The sequence below is a fragment of the Anguilla anguilla genome, chromosome 15, assembly GCF_013347855.1.
Source record: "Anguilla anguilla isolate fAngAng1 chromosome 15, fAngAng1.pri, whole genome shotgun sequence".
Classification (NCBI taxonomy): domain Eukaryota; kingdom Metazoa; phylum Chordata; class Actinopteri; order Anguilliformes; family Anguillidae; genus Anguilla; species Anguilla anguilla.
In genome coordinates, this window is record NC_049215.1 from 22,550,668 (window position 1) to 22,570,181 (window position 19,514).

General features: G+C 46.5%; 1 protein-coding gene across 1 annotated transcript in view; it reads left to right on the forward strand.

Annotated features, from left to right (window-relative positions):
- Window positions 1–19,514, forward strand: part of dnah7 (dynein, axonemal, heavy chain 7) — a 76,977-nt gene that overhangs the window by 56,441 nt on the left and 1,022 nt on the right. The window contains exons 51-63 of the mRNA XM_035392626.1: window positions 963–1,089; window positions 2,871–3,065; window positions 4,392–4,484; window positions 5,140–5,316; window positions 5,782–5,943; window positions 7,002–7,202; window positions 7,738–7,899; window positions 9,232–9,417; window positions 10,770–10,907; window positions 13,628–13,858; window positions 15,522–15,674; window positions 16,857–17,034; window positions 17,145–17,248. Coding sequence (XP_035248517.1) covers window positions 963–1,089; window positions 2,871–3,065; window positions 4,392–4,484; window positions 5,140–5,316; window positions 5,782–5,943; window positions 7,002–7,202; window positions 7,738–7,899; window positions 9,232–9,417; window positions 10,770–10,907; window positions 13,628–13,858; window positions 15,522–15,674; window positions 16,857–17,034; window positions 17,145–17,248 — 2,107 coding nt within the window. The remainder of the gene's footprint in view (window positions 1–962; window positions 1,090–2,870; window positions 3,066–4,391; window positions 4,485–5,139; window positions 5,317–5,781; window positions 5,944–7,001; window positions 7,203–7,737; window positions 7,900–9,231; window positions 9,418–10,769; window positions 10,908–13,627; window positions 13,859–15,521; window positions 15,675–16,856; window positions 17,035–17,144; window positions 17,249–19,514) is intronic.

The window sequence follows — 19,514 nt, forward strand, 5'->3', positions numbered from 1 at the left end:
TAAGGGCCAGCACTCTCCATCTCACGGAGGTGTTGCCATCTGATGTCTGCTATTCCGCTTGGCAAAAATAAAAATAAATGTCAGCAATGACATAAAATTAATGAACATTTTACTTACTGAATAATTTTAAAGCAGAAGTGAACATCATCACCAATTTGAATCAGATATCCATACAACACATTCATGTAAAAGCGTAAAAGAATATGCACTATGTGTTTGTTAAGCATTTCACTGGGCGTTTCAGATACAGGATTAACACTGTCGCTGGAAACCTTGTTTATGGCCTTGTGCTGTTTTGTTATTGAAAATGAAAGAAGCCAATCACCACTGATGAAGGGAAATGAAGTATGCCAATCGCATATGCCTCTCTGTGCAAATGTTAGCTGAGGACTTCAGTCATTAACCAAACCTTAATGTTCCATAATGAATAGGCTGAAACAATAAACACGTAGCGATGAATGTCAAAACATACATTTTCAAACCTTCCGTGCACTTCAAATGAGTGTTATGAATTAATTGTAAAAGAAACATTATTATCAATCAACCTGTGGCCATTCTATTTTTATAAAGAAAATGTGAAGTACTCCAAGGTAATGGTATCGCAATGCTCGCAATCAAGTCATCAAGTAGGACCCCACTGTGTAGCACACTTGTCAAACTTGCAAATATTCAACAAAGCCAGAGTCTCTTACTGTCTTGATTTCCAGGAGCATGCTTTTTAATGGACCCAAACACAAACGTTATGGTCATGACCATCTCTTTGTTCATGGGCGGCAGGATAATTACAATTGCTTGAAAATTGAGTTCTCAGAAGACATACCCATTTAACGTCAAGGTTAAATACAAATAAAATGAATTCCATTTAGAAAGCAAGACCTTCAAACCTCACTGTGATGTTACTATGTCTCTGTGATGCTTGTCTGGGGCGTTGTGGTGTAAAGTGTGTGTCTCTGTGTGTCCAGACTGAAGATCCTGAGGGACCACTTCACCTACTCGCTGTACGTCAACGTGTGCCGCTCGCTCTTTGAGAAGGACAAGCTGCTCTTCTCCTTCTGCCTGAACGTCAACCTCCTGAAACATGAGAACCTGGTGCGTGGGCCACGCCTGCAGCCTCCTACAGCCCATTATACGCTATCTCAGGTTTCCCCATAGCTTGTCTTTACATTACATTACATTACATTACAGGCATTTAGCAGACGCTCTTATCCAGAGCGACTTACACAACTTTTTACATAGCATTTTACATTGTATCCATTTATACAGCTGGATATGTACTGAAGCAATTTCGGTTAAGTACCTTGCTCAAGGGTACAACGGCAGTGTACTTACCCGGGAATCGAACCTGCGACCTTTCGGTTACAAGCCCAGTTCCTTACCCACTGTGCTACACTCCGTCCCTCCGTCTTTATGCCAGGGGAGTCCAGTCTTATCCGAAAAGGGCCTGTGGGGGTGCGTGTTCTTGTTTTAACCCAAGCACTAAGACACCTGATTCTACTAATCATTGTCTTGATTGAAGACCGTGATCAGTTAATTAGTTGAATCAGGGGTTGTAATGCTGTGCTAAAACAAATAACCTGCACCCACACCGGCCCTTTCTGGATAAGACTGGACCCCCCTGCCTCATCCTTTATTAGCTGATAGGCAAACCCGTCCTTGGCCAGTGCTCCGAAGCAGAGATGCTTCAGGAATGTGGGGCCGGGTTACTGCTGAAGGAGGCGCAAGCACTCCCTGGCCAGTGTCTGTGTTCCCATAGCAACCCCCCTCCCTGACCCCAGCCTCACAGCTTCACTGAGCGCAGTCAAAGGATTTCACGCCTGGCATGAGGGGTTACTCTGTGGAGTACGTCCATTTAACGTAAAGCTAATGTTGTGTAATGCAGTGTACGGGATTGAGGGTACGGTCAGGCAGACCCAAAAGCTTAACAGCCCGCACTTCATATCACCTCTTTTCCAAACAGCCCCGTTTGAGCGTAAGTGCTGTACGAACGAGAGCTGAGACACAGGCTTTCATTTACAGTCGCGTCTTTCCGTCTGGGACTGCGCCCCGTTGGCAACACCTTCTAAAAGCGCTCCTAAATTCAACTTGTTTTTGCACACAGCTGTGCATCGGCTCAGGGCTTTTCAATTTGCCTCCCTTATTTTCTTAGGCGTTTTACGTCTTCATTCGATCGTTAGGATTCTCCGTTTATGCACGGTTTCAGGGGAAATGAAGTCGTCCTGGGAGTTGCAGAATTATTGCTATTATTTTTTATTTGGCAGAAGCTTATCCAGATTGACTAAGAAAGCTGCCAGGTGCATACTGTATATCATACATAATGATAACACAAAGGGTGTGGGGAGACAATATCATCCAACACACAGGTAATAAAACATCCAGCTAAAAAATAGTGGCAGTGTTAGACGTAAGACAATAATATCCATAATTCTTAAAAGTATTATAAAGAATTTTTTAAAGAATATCATAGCATGGAAAGTGGTTGAATGGAACAGTCTATATGAGCAACAATGGCATTTGAGAGAAAATGACAGCTGCATCAAATGACATCACGTTAGCATACTCACAGTCGTTAATGCCGTTCTCTTTGGATAATAGACTATCTCTTTGGATAAGGGATTTTGATGCGGCAGGATTTGGAGATAGGATACATCGTAGATCTGTAAAGCAAGAAGGAGTTTATAATTAGCAATGACGGACTTGATGTTTGCTTAGTAAGAACCACCATATACAGGTTATTGGCTAATTACAGCCAGCAGGCAATCATCTGTCATTAGGTAGAGTATTAGTGCCAGATTAGGGTTCTAAAATCTGTAAGGGGGTCACAAACTGGGTGCTCCAGGCACTCTGACATTAATGGCTGGCCCCTCCCCCAGGTGGATGAGAACCAATGGCGGTTCCTGCTCACCGGAGGCGTGGGTCTGGATAACCCGTTCTCCAACCCCTGCACCTGGCTGCCCAAGAAGTCCTGGGACGAGTACTGCCGTCTGGACGAGATGGAGGGATTCAAGGGCCTGAGGAAGGACCTGGCTCAGCACAGAGACGAATGGAAGCAGGTGTATGACAGCATGGTGAGCACGGACACACTCTGATATGTGCACATCCATCAGATGTTACCGGATATTTCTGAGTGATTCATGCCGACCTCAGATCAGACAACGACGTACAGTCCTCCTGCTGACTCTTTCTGAATGAGGTGGGCAGAAGCTGATCTCAGATCAGGCGTGGATGCGGGCGCTGCTGGGCCCTTCCTGAGCGAAGCTCTGGGGTGACGGGACGTGCTGTAATCAGCGCGCCTGATGAAGTCGGTGGCGCCTGGGAAGGGAGTTAATTACTGTATCCGCCGGTCCTTATCTCCCCGCATCACATCCCGCGCACCTGAGACAGTCGCTTTATCATGCAGCGTAAAACATGTTAGCCGGCCCGACAGATACAGATTGCCTTCTTTATCGCTTAATTACGTTGCTTAATCTCGCAACAGGTCGATAAATCCCGCGATTCCCCCGCAAACAAATTCGGTGATGAAGTAGCCCCATTATCTGCGAATAACCTGATTAAGTGATAGAGTGGAGCTGCCCCTTCTCGGTTTATCTGTCCAAATGAATGTAAATGCGTTTTCACGCCTCCATTAACGCCGGCGCTAAACAAAGCCCCTCCGGCGAACCGCGGCGGCCGCCTCGCCAGCGCGCCTGGAAGCCCGCGCCGCCGCCGGCGGGAACCAGCGCCGCGTCTCCCAGGGAAACCACCGCCGCAATTCTTCATTTTACAAGCCTTAATATAGAAGCATCGGCTGCGAAAACAAGGCATACATCAACACTACAGTCAAACAGGCAGACAAATCTGAAGATGTATTTGAATAAGAAACTGTTACTTGTCACTGCTGCGTTATAAATACTGACTAGCCTTAAGAGAGCATATGATTTTGTATTTGAAAACATAAGTGAAGGGTGGACCTGCTCGTTCACTCAGGGCTGAGCAGAGGGCTCAGTGAAAGAGGTGCAAATGTACCGTGAGTGAAGACTGAGTGTGCTTAGTGAAAGTGAAGGCTGAATGGAGTCACGGGGAGGCAGAGGCTGAAATGAGCGTGTGTGTGTGTGTGTATGTGTGTGTGTGTGTGTGCGTGTGCGTGTCTGTCTGTGTGTGTGTGTGTGTGTGTGTCTGTGTGTGTGTGTGTGTGTGTGTGTGTGTGTCTGTCTGTTTGCGTGCGTGCGTGTGTGTCTGTGTGTGTGTGTGTGCGTGTGCGTGTGTGTCTGTGTGTGTGTGTGCGCGTGTGTGTCTGTGTGTGTGTGTGTCTGTGTGTGTGTGTGTGTGCGTGTGTGTCTGTGTGTGTGTGTGTCTGTGTGTGTGTGTGTGTGTGTCTGTGTGTGTGTGTGTGTGTGCGTGTGTCTTTCTTACAGGAGCCTCACAACGCCACCTTCCCCGGTCAGTGGCAGGACAGCCTGCAACAGTTCCAGAGGATGCTGGTGATTCGCTGCCTGCGGCCTGACAAGGTGAGTTTCCCCATCTCATACACACACAGACACACGCGGTGTCCCAAGCGAAAACCCATGGCGCTCTCTCCTGACAGTGGCAGAACAGCGTCCCCTGAATCAGAGAGCAAAAGAGAAGGCATGTACACCACTCCTTCAGCGCTGCTAACCTTGAGTAAAGCAACCCCCCCCCTCTCCCGCCACCCCCCTCCTCCCCCAGAACCCCCCGCCCCCCAGGGCAGTGCGTTCCAGGAGCCTCTGTCAGGAGCACAGCTGCCACAGAGCGTCCTGTCCCTGTCCCAGCCCCAGAAAGCCAGCCTCGCACACACACACACACACACACACACACACACGCCTGACCCCAGAGTGGATCAAGGACAGGCCGCCCCGTCTCTCTCTCCAGACGCCCCGAGGTGTTTGTGCTCGCTTAACAGAGTCTGTGAGACAGAACGGCTTCGCTGTCCCTTCCCCTTCTCCTCCATCCCCCTCCCTTTCTCTTTAATATTTTTCTGCAACTCTTCCCCTGTCTGTCCTTTCTCTCACTCTCATCCCTCTTCCCCTTTCTTCTCCTCTCTGTCCCTTCTCTCCTCCTTTCCGCCTACATCGCTCACTCTTCTCTCTCCCTCACTGTCACACCTCTCCTTCTCTCACAGCTCTCCTCCTCTTCCTCTCTCAGGTTATCCCCATGGTGCAGGAGTTTGTGTCAAACAGCCTGGGGCGGCAGTTCATTGAGACTCCGCCCTTCAACCTGGGCAAGGCGTTTGCGGACAGCCACTGCTGCGCCCCCCTCATCTTCATCCTGTCCCCAGGCTCCGACCCCATGGCCGCGCTGCTCAAATTCGCCGACGACCAGGTATGAGGCAGAACAGGCGCAAGGGCGCCACTAACCCAGAGCCCAGGGAACGGGTTTGGCTAGGATGACCCTTGACTGTTGGGAGGGCCATTAACTGTGTGCTTGTTAGGTACAACTTTAAACTTTACAAATATACTAGTACAGATTTTCCCTGTACTTAACATTTATTTCCAATGTTTTAATTGCTTAACACTTTTTTTTTATTATTTGTGGGATCTGATGTGCCTGCATGTTCTTAAAAAGATATTTCGTATACAATGGTGATTTCATGAATCACCTGCTATGAGCAAAAATTGTAACATATATATACATATGTGTGTCTCACTGAAATTAAGGGTAATTAAGTATTGTTTTTATCTCTCCCCCATCTCTAAACTGTAGAGTAAATAATGCATGTCTAGCCTCCATCCCTGTGTCCCTTCAGTAACAGTGCAGCACACACTCATGCTCTGCTTTCCTGCACAGGGCTTTGGAGGGAACAAGCTGACCTCCCTGTCCCTGGGTCAGGGCCAGGGGCCCATCGCAATGAGCATGATCCAGACGGGCGTGAGGGACGGCACCTGGGTCGTGCTGCAGAACTGCCACCTGGCCACCTCCTGGATGTCCACGCTGGAGAGAGTGTGCGAGGTCAGCCAGCCGCATCTGGAGGGGTCAGGACGCTGGGCCGCACGCCAGATGGTCACGGGTTCAGATCCCGCAGGGGATCATCGCCGCTTTCCCCCCTTATGTTCGCTACCTTTAGCCCTTTTTTCTCTTCAAAAAGACTGTCCAGCTGTGATTTTACCTGAACGAGAGGGTTTGGGGTTATCATTAATTTAATTTGAAGAGGTTCATGCCCGTGGACATTCTGTAAAAGTCAGTGAACTCTGCTACTAAGATGGAAAAATCTGTGTCAGGATGTCTGTTGTTGCATTTGGTTTCAGGAGCCAGTCTTCCGTTTTATAGCAATTAAATGCTGTATTAGGACAGTGCTGTCGAGCAGTGATTGAGTGCACTGCTACAGTTCACTACGGCAGACCCAGCTGGAAACAGTAATGACCAATGGCCATTATTTTGAAGGGAGTCGTTATATCACATCGTTTAATTCCCTAACAGCCTTGCTGAGCTCTCGTCTCTGCTGTGGAGTATTTACAGGATGGGTATCTGTGGGTTAGCTTCCTGAGTCAGTCCTCCTCACCTGGCATTTGAACCGGAAACGTAAGGGTTCTGAACACGGCACTGAATCTCCGTGCCTCGCTGTCTCCGGGTGGGTCATCCTGGATGTGAATCGCTGCTTGCGACTCCGGTCACGTTTCGCACTGAATGAACATTCCTGAAGCATGTGCGCAGGGACTCTGATCAGAGCGCTGACCTGAAATCAAGTGACATCATGTGTCATGTCACATTTGAAAAAGGCTTTTTACACAACGCATTACATCAATGTCATCCTTTGTAATGAATGTAATTTTCCTATGAATGGTTTTCAAAGAGGCGACAATGTATCAGAGATATTATGATTTATGAAGGCTTTATGACCATATGCTTCCATTAAAGTGAGCATATTGTGCTGTATTGGCTAAATAGGCACAGTGTGCTCTGTAACGTGACATGAATGTGAAGTCTTTCCGCCGTAATGTTCTTGCATTGTACTGTTTTTCAATCGCAATGTTCTTCCATTGTAATGTTCTCCCCCTTGCTTTGCCCAGGAACTGAACCCAGAGACCACTCACCCAGACTTCCGCCTCTGGCTCACCAGCTACCCCTCGCCCAACTTTCCCGTGGCTGTCCTCCAGAACGGCGTCAAGATGACCAACGAGGCGCCCAAGGGCCTCCGCGCCAACATCGGGCGCTCCTTCCTCATGGACCCCATCTCCGACCCGGAGTTCTTCAACAGCAGCAACAAGCCGGTCAGTCAGTCAGCCGTCCGCCCATTTGGTCCGTCCATCTCTTTGCTTAGCGGAGCATGTTATGATTAAAGCAGGCATTTTAATTAGAATTGAGCATCTTACTCCTTCTGCTATTTGAAATGAACTGCACGAATGACTGAACAGTGCATTGTGCCTGCGTATGTGTGCTTGTGTGTGGCTGTGTGTGTGTGCTTAGGTGTGTGCATCGGTGTGTTTGTGTGCGTGTGTCTGTATGTGCTTGCGCGTGTCTGTGTGTGTCGGTGTGTATGTGTGCTTGTGTGTGTCTGTGTGTGTGTGCGCTTGTGTTTTGTATGCTTGTGTGTGTGTGTGTGTGCTTGTGTGTGTGTGTGTGCTTGTGTTGTGTGTGTGTGTGTGTCTGTATGTGCTTGCGTGTGTCTGTATGTGTGTGCTTGTGTGTCTGTGTGTGTGTGCTTGTGTTGTGTGTGTGTGTGTGTGTGTTTGTGTGTGCGTGCTTGTGTGTGCCTGTATGTATGGGTGGACAGACAGTACAAAGCTGATGCATGTGTTCCTGCAGGCGGTGTTTAAGAAGCTGCTGTATGGCTTGGTGTTCTTCCACGCCCTGACTCAGGAAAGGCGGAAGTTCGGTCCCCTGGGCTGGAACATCCCCTACGAGTTCAATGAGACTGACCTGCGCATTTCTGTACAGCAGTTGCTTATGTTCCTCAACCAGTACGAGGTAAACATCACAGAATACACGCGTGTGCACAGATACACACATGCACACACACGCACTCACACACACAGATACACACACTCACGCACTGAGGCACACACATCTCATACACTCACGTACGTGCGCACACACAAGCATATGCTCGCAGACACACATGCACACATTATATATGTCACATGACAGTATGAAGTGAGCACCTGCAGTACGCATAAGCCTTCACCTTCACCTCCCTCGACCTGCGTGAGGGGAAAGCCACCGGCAGCAGGTCAGTACTGTATATTCATTCAGCATTAACAGCTGTGTCAGACAAGCTGTTCTTATCTCCTGCCCGTGCAGTTGATTAGAAACACTTGACATTTAAAGACTGCTGCTCCGCTGCCACCAAGTGAAAAAGTCAACGGCTATATCTTCCTTTCAGAAAACAATGCATAAATAAAGTGAGCAAGAGCATTTCTGAATGCCTTGACATTTTCCCAATAACAAGAGCACAGTGCCAAGAGTAGCGAAATTTAAATACGAAATGCCACATTTAAATGTTCCTCCGGTCCATATTTCATATGTTTGAAAAACAAAGTAAAGAAGAGAAATGTGGAAGCTTAATTGCATTGAGATTTGGAATGGCTATATTACCCTGTGAACAAAAACAATGTAATTCCCAGTGGATGGGCCATTATTCTGCAAGCAGCTTATGTCGAAGCAGGCTTAGAGACAAATGAGGCTGGTCTTAGAACACTGATATGAGATCAGCTGAAAGCTTTATTTCAGTAATATCAACAAGGCTTTGCACACAAAATGTGTGCCATTGCACTGCAGGTTTTCTTTCTAGACAGTATTGTGTACAGGGCGAATTGGAGGGGCCTTCCATCAATACCGAGAGGTGAAGGTGGCTAAATAAAGAGACTGCCTGCATTATACATGCAAATACATTTATAAGACAGGCATATGTCGATTCTTCAAGAGGCCATTAGTAAAAAGAACATGTTTTACAGGCACTATGCCGGGGAATTTGAATACACAAATATAACTTCTGGGAGCAAGCCTTACTTTTACTTTCTTTTTTCAAAGTGCCTTAAAAGCTGTAATAGTATTAGGATGATAGTGTGATAATGATGATATGGTTAGGATGACTGATGATGATGATGATGATGGTAAGGATGATGATGATGATAATGATGATGTTTAAAAACAGACTTGGAAAACTTGATTATGCTAGTACTTAAACCACTCCCATGGAAATTTGACATTAATGGTTATAGTGATGGTGATTGTGTTTGATGAAGCCGATGGAGATCACACTCCTCCAGAGTTATTCACTGTGCCTTGCCCCGCCCACAGGAAGTGCCTTTCGCAGCCATCCACTACATGACAGGCGAGTGTAACTACGGAGGCCGTGTGACGGACGACTGGGACCGCCGCACCCTACGCACCATCCTCTCTCTCTTCTACACTCCCAAAATCATAGAGGACCCCGACTACAAGTTTGACTCCAGTGGCCTGTACTACTCCCCACCTGAAGGAGAGGTACAGGACACCCCCCAGGGACAGTGTGCGACTCACACACTGCTTATTATGTTACATTTAACCGTTATCTACTTACAGCATTATTTTCCTCCATTTTTCATTTTGATAGAAGAATGTTATCACGCTCGTATTTGGTTGCGGTTCTTCCATTATGTGTGTTCATGTTGGCAGTACCAGCTTCTAATCTAAAGTCAGTATTTGAAATCCCAGCCACTTCTCCATTTTGCACTGTGAGATAGTTCTGCAGTCTGTACTTGAGACAATGTGACTGGCTGATTGGCCAAGGCTCTATGCCAGAGGTTCTTCAGCAAAGAGTGTTTTTAGAGCTTTTTAAAATCTCTTTAAACCTGCTTCACACAGCCCAATAGAAGCAATCAAGACTTGACTCATTTCAAATCAACAACAGTTATGCCTGGTTTTGATCAGTCTGAAAACTAAAGCTATTCCTGCCTGCGTATCACACCCAGCAATGCCTGAACTAAATTGGGTAACACATAGCTGGATGTGTTTGGGTACATATTTAAAATGATGAATACCAAATCATTCACACAGTCAATTCAGAGGATTACAACCTGCCTTATCACTGGTGGAAACCTTCAGTTTTGGCTAGTCTCTGGCTAAGAAAGGCCCCATTTAAATGAATCTGTAACTGAAAAGGAATCTCAGCAGACAAGTGAACCAGTGGGCTGGACTTCTCAAAGACGAGCGCTCCCATTCGCCGTTATGGCATCTCAAGTTCCTTCAGCCTGCACTTGTCACATCAGTGCTTTCAAATTATTCCTGCCAGGCCTTGTGTTTCTCATCCAGTTTCCTTCCCTGCAGCCTCCCACTAGTTTTATTTTTTTGACTTTGGGTCATGTTTAAAAGGTCAATTTTTTAATAATTTCAGCAGTTTTATCTTTTGTTGTTGCGTGTGTATATATATATATATATATATATATATATATATATATATATATATATGTAGTCAAATTGAAATGTCAAACTGAGCTTTATGTTGGGTAAATAATTAAAAGCACAGTCCGGAACAAAAGCCAGTGAAGGAATACGCCTTCCAGGAATTGAGTTAGACTCTTTCACACCTCCTGCGTGGTCTAAAGACGCACTGCAGCCTCCTCGACAATAAGCAGCGTGGATCTCATTTTAATGCCCTCATTACATTTCTCTCAACACAAGTGTAATCAATACACATTTTATATGACATTTCCACTCCGAATGTTTTATTCATGACAGTTCATTTACATACTCATTCTTATAAATGTCAGCAATCTTTGTAATGCTAATGTTTTGGATGGATATTGGCACTTTATGCAGATTGTGGCACTGGCTCTCCCTGATTCTCACCCCTATAGCACATCAGCTACATTGAATACACCAAGAGTCTGCCTCTCAACCCTTCACCTGAAATATTTGGCATGAACGCCAACGCTGACATCACCAAGGACCAGGCGGAGACCCAGCTGATGTTCGATAGCATCCTGCTCACACAGGTAAGGGCACACTGACTGAACTCATACTCAACACTGCTGCACTGTCCCACTGAACACATACTCAACACCGCTGCACTGTCATACTGAACACATACTCAACGCCACTGCACACATACTCAACACTGCTGCACTGTTGCACTGAACACATACTCAACACTGCTGCACAATCCCAGTAAAGATGTCCTGAGCACAGCTCTGCTGTCACACTGTATACAAAGTGAACACCACTTCACTATCAGACTAACACATTCTGAACACCAACTGGCCCTTTACTGAGCACCATGTAGAGGCATGAATAACAATGTGCAAAGCAAATGTAATGTCCCACAATCCACTGCAAAAAAGAGAGAGGCAGAGCCATGCGTCGTGCCATTTTGTGTGAGAGCCCGATAGTCTAAATAGGTTTTCAAATGAAGTGGTGTTCTTCAAGCTGGTGCTGATTATGAACTGCTCCTGGGGGGCCCACGCCAGGTCTCAGTGCACTCTCATTTATTCCTGGGCCTTCTTCTTACACTGCGCCTTCACTCCCACTTCATCATGCAGCGCTGAGCAGAGATTACTTCAATATTTAATAACTTTCAGTAAATATTTACTATAAAACATTCATTAGGAAAACTCAATTAATATTTAAGTTGTTTGTGTGCAGAGTGTGAACTCCCCTCAGAACTGGGGCCTCCGATACGAGGCTGTGGCAGAACAGGATCTGTTCCCCACCTTATCTGCTGTTTGCTCCATGCTCACTCAAGGGCTTCGCTCAGTCAAATCCAATGAGACCGTGCAGCTGAATCTAACGCATACATTACACCCTCTGAGGAACTGCCAAACTCATCTACCACAGCAGAAAATGTGTCCCAACACATTACGTACACACATAATCATGTGCATGCGCAAACACACACACACGCAAAGTCACAAACGCGCCCTCCACAATCATAGGACTGTATAAAGAAAGGTACTGAGCTTCCAAATTCTGAGCTGCATTTAATTCTCAGATACTCTAATAATGATTCAATGGAATCGACTTCTCAAATAAATTTGTTTCACAAAAATAAATTGGTGTGACAAATATTCACCCCATTCCCTTCTTAAGGATAACACTACTGAGTGGTCTTGTATAGTGTTTTATGAATGAATATGGTGAATACATTGGGGGATTCTTTACTATTCCTCCAAAATAATCTTTCAAGATACTCCAGTCTCTGCTAGCAGACTGCCCTCATGTGCTAGTTCAAACCAAACATTGTTGATTCTAGTCTGCAGACAAAGTTGGCCATTGCAGAACACAAAATTTGTGGTCAGGTAACCATTTCTTGATTTTTAGATATGCTTGGTGCTATTGTCTGAAAAACATATTTGTAGCCAAGTAAGTTTATAATTAGATGGAACCAAATTGTATCTCCCCTGACCATAACGCCATTGCCATTTAACTCCAAATGCTTATTTTTGTTGATTGCAATCAAAGGCTTTTTTCTTCCAAAGCCACTTTGGCGTGGAGGTGGTGAGGGTAGATTTTGAGACTTTATGTCCCAAAGATACAACCGCGTTTTTTAGATCTCAAACTGTGGGCCTAGAATTTAAAATAGGAAATTAAGCAAAGTGGAAATTAAGTCCTACCCTTTTTAGGCAATCATATTATGTTATTCCTTCAACGGCCCAGATACACACTTAAAATGCACTTTGTTCCTGAGAGAAAAGGGTTTATGGCAGTTATGCACTTCTATTCAACAACAAATCAACAACCATGACCCCAAAATCAGAATTACTGTGGCTATTGCTTTAATTGTTGCTTGAAGTATTCCACAACTTGGTTATGAGCTCTTTACCAAATGTTAATTTTTTCTAATTGTTCTTGCTTCAGCTGAGAAGTGCTGTGCGGAGAGCCCTTTGCTGTCGCAAACACATGCATCCTCATTCAGTTGTGACAGCATTGCGTGCATGAATTCATTTAAGCAATTAGACATTTAATTTAGTCACTTTTAAAGTACCATATCAATGTTTTCATAATTGTTCCTTATTAGCAGATTGATGGAAGAGTAAGTGACTACAAATCTTGGTCATGGCTGTGTGCTTTTGTCTTACATTCATTGCTGTTTTCTCTGCTGTGTTGTGTGTGTGTGTGTTTTCTAGGGAGAGTTAACAGTAAGTACAGCACAGGTTTAGACAGACAGCTGGTAGGGTTGGAGCTAGGGATTACCACAGGAGACAGAGTTTGTGTCGTGTACAAGAGCTGTAAGTATACTACCCCCTTACAGAGAACCTAGTAACCCTACTGCGAATAGGGTATTCTACTTCTCCCTTACTAAGAGCAGGGCAACATAACAGCGAGAAGCATAAGATTTTTTTAAATTGTGCTTTTTTTAAATTGCAGTAAGAATTCAGTGCAACTAGAGAGAAGCCAGTTCCCCTGACTACAGTGAAATAGTGAAACTGTGATCTGCAGGTCTAAAAGGATGTGCATCTGCCTTTTCCCAGTCTTTTTGGGCCAGTGTTGTTGGTGCTTGGCCCACCGGAGTCTTTTCTTTTTGTTAACAGTGCATAGCCAGGGCCTTTTCACAGATGAACATTCTTTTAGACCATATACAAGGGGTGCAGCTATTGGTCATTTTATCAATTACTCTATCAATTCTTTTTTCCCCCACATAATCTATGAAGCACAACTGAAACGTTATTAAAGCTCACAGTACTCACTCTGCTTTGGACCCTCTCCCTGTGTCCCACAGTCCCGCTCCTCGGGGGGTGACGCCAAGTCCTCGGACGACATGGTGTTCGAGGTGGCGGCTGACGTGCTGAGCAAGCTGCCCCCGGACTTCGACATCGAGGCGGCCATGCGCAAGTTCCCCACCAACTACAACCAGAGCATGAACACCGTGCTGGTGCAGGAAATGGGCCGCTTCAACAAGCTGCTGCAGACCATCCGCGACTCCTGCCTCAACATCCAGAGGGCCATCAAGGTGCATGATGGGAAGGGAACGAAGCCCATTCCTGTGGCTGGTTGCCTAGGGAACTTTCCTAAGCCCGATTTCTCCTCATAAGCTCTCCTCATCTGAGTTAATTTTATCAGAGCAGAATGCATTTACTGTTCTGAATGGAACATCCCAGCTATCTTGATTGATATGTTTGACTGGCTTTGTGTTTATTCTTCCACTGTAGTGTGATTATTGTGACTTTTTGACATTGTAGACTGTTTTGTATCCAGGTGGTGTGGCCTAGCTGCAATCTTCACCACAGCTCCCTTGGAAAAATGATTTTTATTTGCAGAGATTTCTTACTGAGTTGAAGCATAGGTAGTGAACAGAAACGTGGCTGATAGTCATCCAAATGATGAATTCTCTACATTCATAGCCAATAAATGTACCACATCTGTCTTCTTTTGAGTTTTTTGTTTTAATAGGCCCTGCTTTTACAGCTGACAGAGCGTACTGACGGATAGAAGCGGTGTGCTGTGATCATTATGGCTATAACATCTGTTTCATTTGTTTGCTGTGAAATTTTTGTTTTTGATGAGTTCAGAGCTCCAGTGCATTATAAACTCTACAGTAAGCTATGTAAGACATAGACAGTAATGAGAGCGAGCTTTAAATAGTCCCACCGCAACACTGCAGAGAAGCAAGAATGGACTCTACAACTTAAAATGCCACTGCAGGAACATTGGGGAGTCCATTCGGTTTGCGAGTGAGATTGCGGGGACGCGTAAAACAACATGACCGAGTTAAGCACGATAACATCTTTAAAACCTCTTTCCGAATGCATTTGGAACTCCACTACCGTTCAGGCCTTTCCGCGTGCTGTCTTTCTGAAGGTGCCCCTCTCAGAGGGAGTGGGGCTTACTGCCATGGAAGGTTCCGGCAGGTAATTCCGTCTGACAGCACCCTAGGGGGTTTCCACCGTCTCGCTGCCTCTCCCCCCTCTCGCCCGCCTCTCAGAATAAATAAGGGGAGAGCCCTTTTATCTCTCAGACTCGTTCAAAGCGAGTCCCGAGTTTAAACTCTCTCCTCCCAGACTTTCACATCGCACAGGGCCTGCAAGTCGGGGGACCCAAGGGGAACAGTTTATCGGCTATTGTCTGTCAATCATCAGGGCTTACCCACACCCGGCTTAATGAAACTCTCCGCCAGATAGAATCTCACTTATTTGGATGTCACAGGCTTCTCTGCTTTCATCAGCATTGCAGGGGACTCTCTTAGGCCACTGATTATTTTACACACCTTCTCCTCCCTCCAAAGACATGCACGTGTGATTGCCTGCAGTCTAGGGCTTAAATCACCAGAGCACTCAGTAAATCTGCTTCATTTCTGTTTTTGGGATTGACTCTGACAACTCCAATCTCAACCAAAGTTTTCAGCCAAGTATATTTTTGAAAGGAAAGTTGTAGAGCTGCTGATGTGTTTTGCTTCCAGTGAGCTCATTGGAATGGAATTGTGTAACAGGGTCTGGTGATAATGGCATTGTGTAACAGTGATTCTGTTTGTTTCGGGGTCTAGTGGTAATGGACACTGTGTAACAGTGATTCTGTTTGTTTCAGGGTCTAGTGGTAATGGCACTGTGTAATAGTGATTGTGTGTTTCAGGGTCTGGTGGTAATGGCATTGTGTAACTGTGATTCTCTGTGTTTCAGGGTCTGGTGGTAATGTCAGCAGAGTTGGAGGAGGTGGTGAATGGCATCCTGAAAGGTCGGATTCCTGGCATGTGGATGAAGAAGTCCTACCCCAGCCTCAAGCCCCTGGGCGGCTACATTAGCGACTTCCTGCAAAGACTGAAGTTCCTGCAGGTACCTGCGCAGTTCTCCCGAATGAGGATGCATTAAAGACAGGCTTAGAGACCCTGGTGTCGACCTTCGGCGTTTCTCATTGATTTCCCGCTTCGTCTCTCAGATTCTCTCTGTTTCACCCAGCACCTGCTAACGAATTCAGCCGCCGCCACGATCGATACAGTCTGCGGTCAGACATTTCCCCATGTGCTCACCCAAGAAAATCTCCTCTAATCCGCGTGTGGGACGAATCAGAACCGACTGTCAATCAGAGAACGCGCCCATCAGGAGGCCTGATGGCAGACACACCCCCTCCCAGCGGGGAAGGGGGAGCGTGCTCCTGTGCGAGCGAGCGCGTGCCTTCCGGGGTCAGAGCGAGGTCGGCTCTCCCCCAGGAAGGACCGCCTCCCGGGGCGAGGAGGGAAAGGGAATGCTAACGTGCTAAACCCAACCACCCGATCTGCTGCACGGCCCGCTCAAAGCGCAGAGGCTCCGCTGTGCTGTAGGGTCATCGCCCAGTCAGACAGCAGCATGTGGGTCTGTGATCAAGAGGGGCTGAAATAATCACTCAGCGAGGGGGAAAATAAAAGCTGCTGCAGTTGTATTATTTCACATTCACATGGGAGAGCAGCATTTTCCTATCGGCCAACCAGCTTCGGTGCTGTAATAAGTCAGAGGCCAGGAATGCTCGCCGGGGGCACAGAAAGGCCCGTTCTCCCGTTCTACTCTGCCCCCCTCTCCCATGGGAACCGGAGCTTCTGCCAAGAGCAAGCAGAGTGCCGGTGGGCATTTAACACACACACACACACACCCTTTCTGTCAGCTGCTACTCCCGGACAGTCAGGGACAGAGGCTGGTCACGGATGCCAGGGGCAGTGGAGCGCTCAGGGGCATCTGCACCGCACCACCCCGTGCCCATCAGACACACACCAGAGCGCAGAGACACAGCCTGACAGGGAAGTGACTGCACCAGCACACAGTCAGAGTATCAGGGAGCTCCAGTAAAGTATTAACGCATCGGCCCTGCTGACACTTTCCCCAGTGCTGCGGATCGGTAGGAAACCTGGCCGGCCAATGCCATCGCTCCGCTGTGTCATCACAGCACCGTTCCTGTTAGCGCTCGGGCTCTTACCTCAGTGTGTTAGCGGAGGTCCTGTCCCGGCCCTGTGGGATGTCCTGACGCAGATTCGACTGTCTCCGTAGGACTGGTACGACGACGGTACCCCCGCCATCTTCTGGATGTCGGGCTTCTTCTTCACTCAAGCCTTCCTGACGGGCGGCCAGCAGAACTACGCCCGCAAGCACACCATCCCCATCGACCTGCTGGGCTTCGACTTCGAGGTGCTGGAGGACATAGAGTACCGTCACCCTCCTGAGGACGGTGAGAGGCCCCGTCTACGCTGCCCGTGTCACAGCAGTCACAGCCTGTGTGTGTGTGTGTGTGGGAGGTTCCTTTCTGAAAGGGCTACGTGTGTGTCTGCTTCTCTGCAGGCGTTTATGTCAACGGCCTCTTCCTGGACGGTGCGCGCTGGGACCGGAAAACCAAGCTGCTGGCAGAATCCTACCCGAAAGTGCTCCACGACACCATGCCTGTGGTGAGCACTGTCTCCCTGCTAACACTCTATCCACTACACCATGCCTGTGGCAAGTGCTGTCTCCCTGCTAACACTCTATCCACTACACCATGCCTGTGGCAAATGCTGTCTCCCTGCTAACACTCTATCCACTACACCATGCCTGTGGCGAGTGCTGTCTCTCTGCTAACGCTCTATCCACTACACCAGTGGTTCTCAACCTCGGTCCTGGAGTGCTGTCTCTCTGCTAACGCTCTATCCACTACACCAGTGGTTCTCAACCTCGGTCCTGGGGGCCCACTGTGTATGCTGGTTTTCGTTCCAACCACAATTGCAATCTCAGAATTTTAACAAGCTGTTCATTTTTTTTAATTAGGTGTTTTTCATGTTAAGAGGAATTATTTACCCTCTTAAGCCACATTATATCAGAAATTGCTATGCATTGGCATGAAGAATAAAATACCATATTGTGTTGCTTTTTAAGTGATTGCAAACAATCACTTAAAAAGAGGTAACATTTTTGACAGATCAAATTAACGAGGGGAATTAATAGGCGCCTAATTAGGTTGCTGAACACGTGTTTCAGTGCTTTAAGGGCATAATATTTCCCTTAAACTAATTAGCACAATACAGGTTTGACTCGTTATCATTTTCTTTGTTTTTGAATTTTATCAAATCAAATGATTAGATTTAGTGGCCAGGTGTCCACACTTTCCCCGATTAGGACCCTGTTGATTTGCCTCAGTCTTTATTTTGATTAGTTAAAAACCTCTCACGTAATCGTCTACAATATAGCTCAATGGGAATATGGGACTTTTATTCTTTATGGCATGCGTAACTATTTCTGACACAAGGTGGCTTAAGTGGGAAAATAATCCCTCTGACATGAGAAGCACCTAATTAAGGAAAAATAATAGTTTGCTACAATTCCGGGATTGCAATTGTGGTTGGAGCGAAAACCAGCATACACAGTGGGCCCCCAGAACCGAGGCTGAGAACCACTGCACTACACCATGCCTGTGGCGAGCTCTAACGCTCTACCCACACCATATGCTGTGCTCTCTTTCACACTCCATCGCCTACACACCTCCTGCAGAGAGTCTTGCACATTACAGACACCGGGGCTCTGTAGCTTCATTGGTTTGCGAAGGCTGAGAAGCTCAGCACCCCATAGCATAGCTCGCACAGCAGGAGTAATGGGAAAGAATGGGGGAGATTTATGAAACTAATTAAACTTTCTAATTGGTCCTCAAACAAAGACAATGGAATGTCACCTGACACACGACTTGCTGTACTAGCATTAAAGGGTAATGCTAAAGGGAAAAATCTTAAAAACAGTCATTGAAAAAATGAGCCAAAAATGATATGTACATGGTCCACTGACCAGCCCCTGAATGGGGGTTTTCCAACTTTTCCCCAGTCATTCCCTGGCAAACCAGTGGGCTAAAACGGATTAGCCAATCGGAACGCTCCTCTCGCTCTCTGGCTGGTACATGTCCACCCCTTGACATGGTGCATTCAGAGCACCATGCCTAAAACCCTTCAGAGCTTGGTGAGCAGTTGCTAAAAGCGGTAATGCATTAGGGGTCCGCAATTTTAACCTACTCAAGTACAGCGGTACTCAGCTTTTAATTGCTTTTTTTTATGCGGGGCCTTTCAAGCCATCCAAATACACAAAAAGACAATAGAGGAAGAAAAATGGAGTTGGTTTCCTCTTGACTGATATTTTGCAGAGGGCATCTTAATTGCAGGCCAATGTGGCTGGCATGTAAAGTATTGAGCGTTGTTTTAAACTAGACCGCTAATTGCAGATTCGCTGTGGTGCTCGAAGGGAAAATGGCTGAGGGAAGGGAAAATGAGAAAGTTTCTCCTTTACCCCCTCCTCACACCCGAGGTTCCTGAATTATTCAAGAGCATATCCTTAATATTCAGACATTCCAGGTCAGGTTATTACCAAAACCATTTTTGACAAGAGCAAAAAACTAAATTAAGAATGTGTTTATCGTTTGAGAGGGAGATACAGAGTCAGTGGGACCATCTTTGATATGCAAATCTCTCCAGAGATCTTTGCCCCAAATCTCTATTATTTAATTCAGCTGCATATTTTATTCATTGTAGCCGAGAGGTTACCACATACACGGCTTGCAATACTGGGACTGCATAGCTTAACACTTTTGTTTAACCAGCATTGACAATACCCCCGTGGCTTTGTTTGAAATAACATTGCATGTTCAACAGTGACACTAGTTCAGAGCATTCTTTCAGATATTAAGCGGTTTAGTAATTA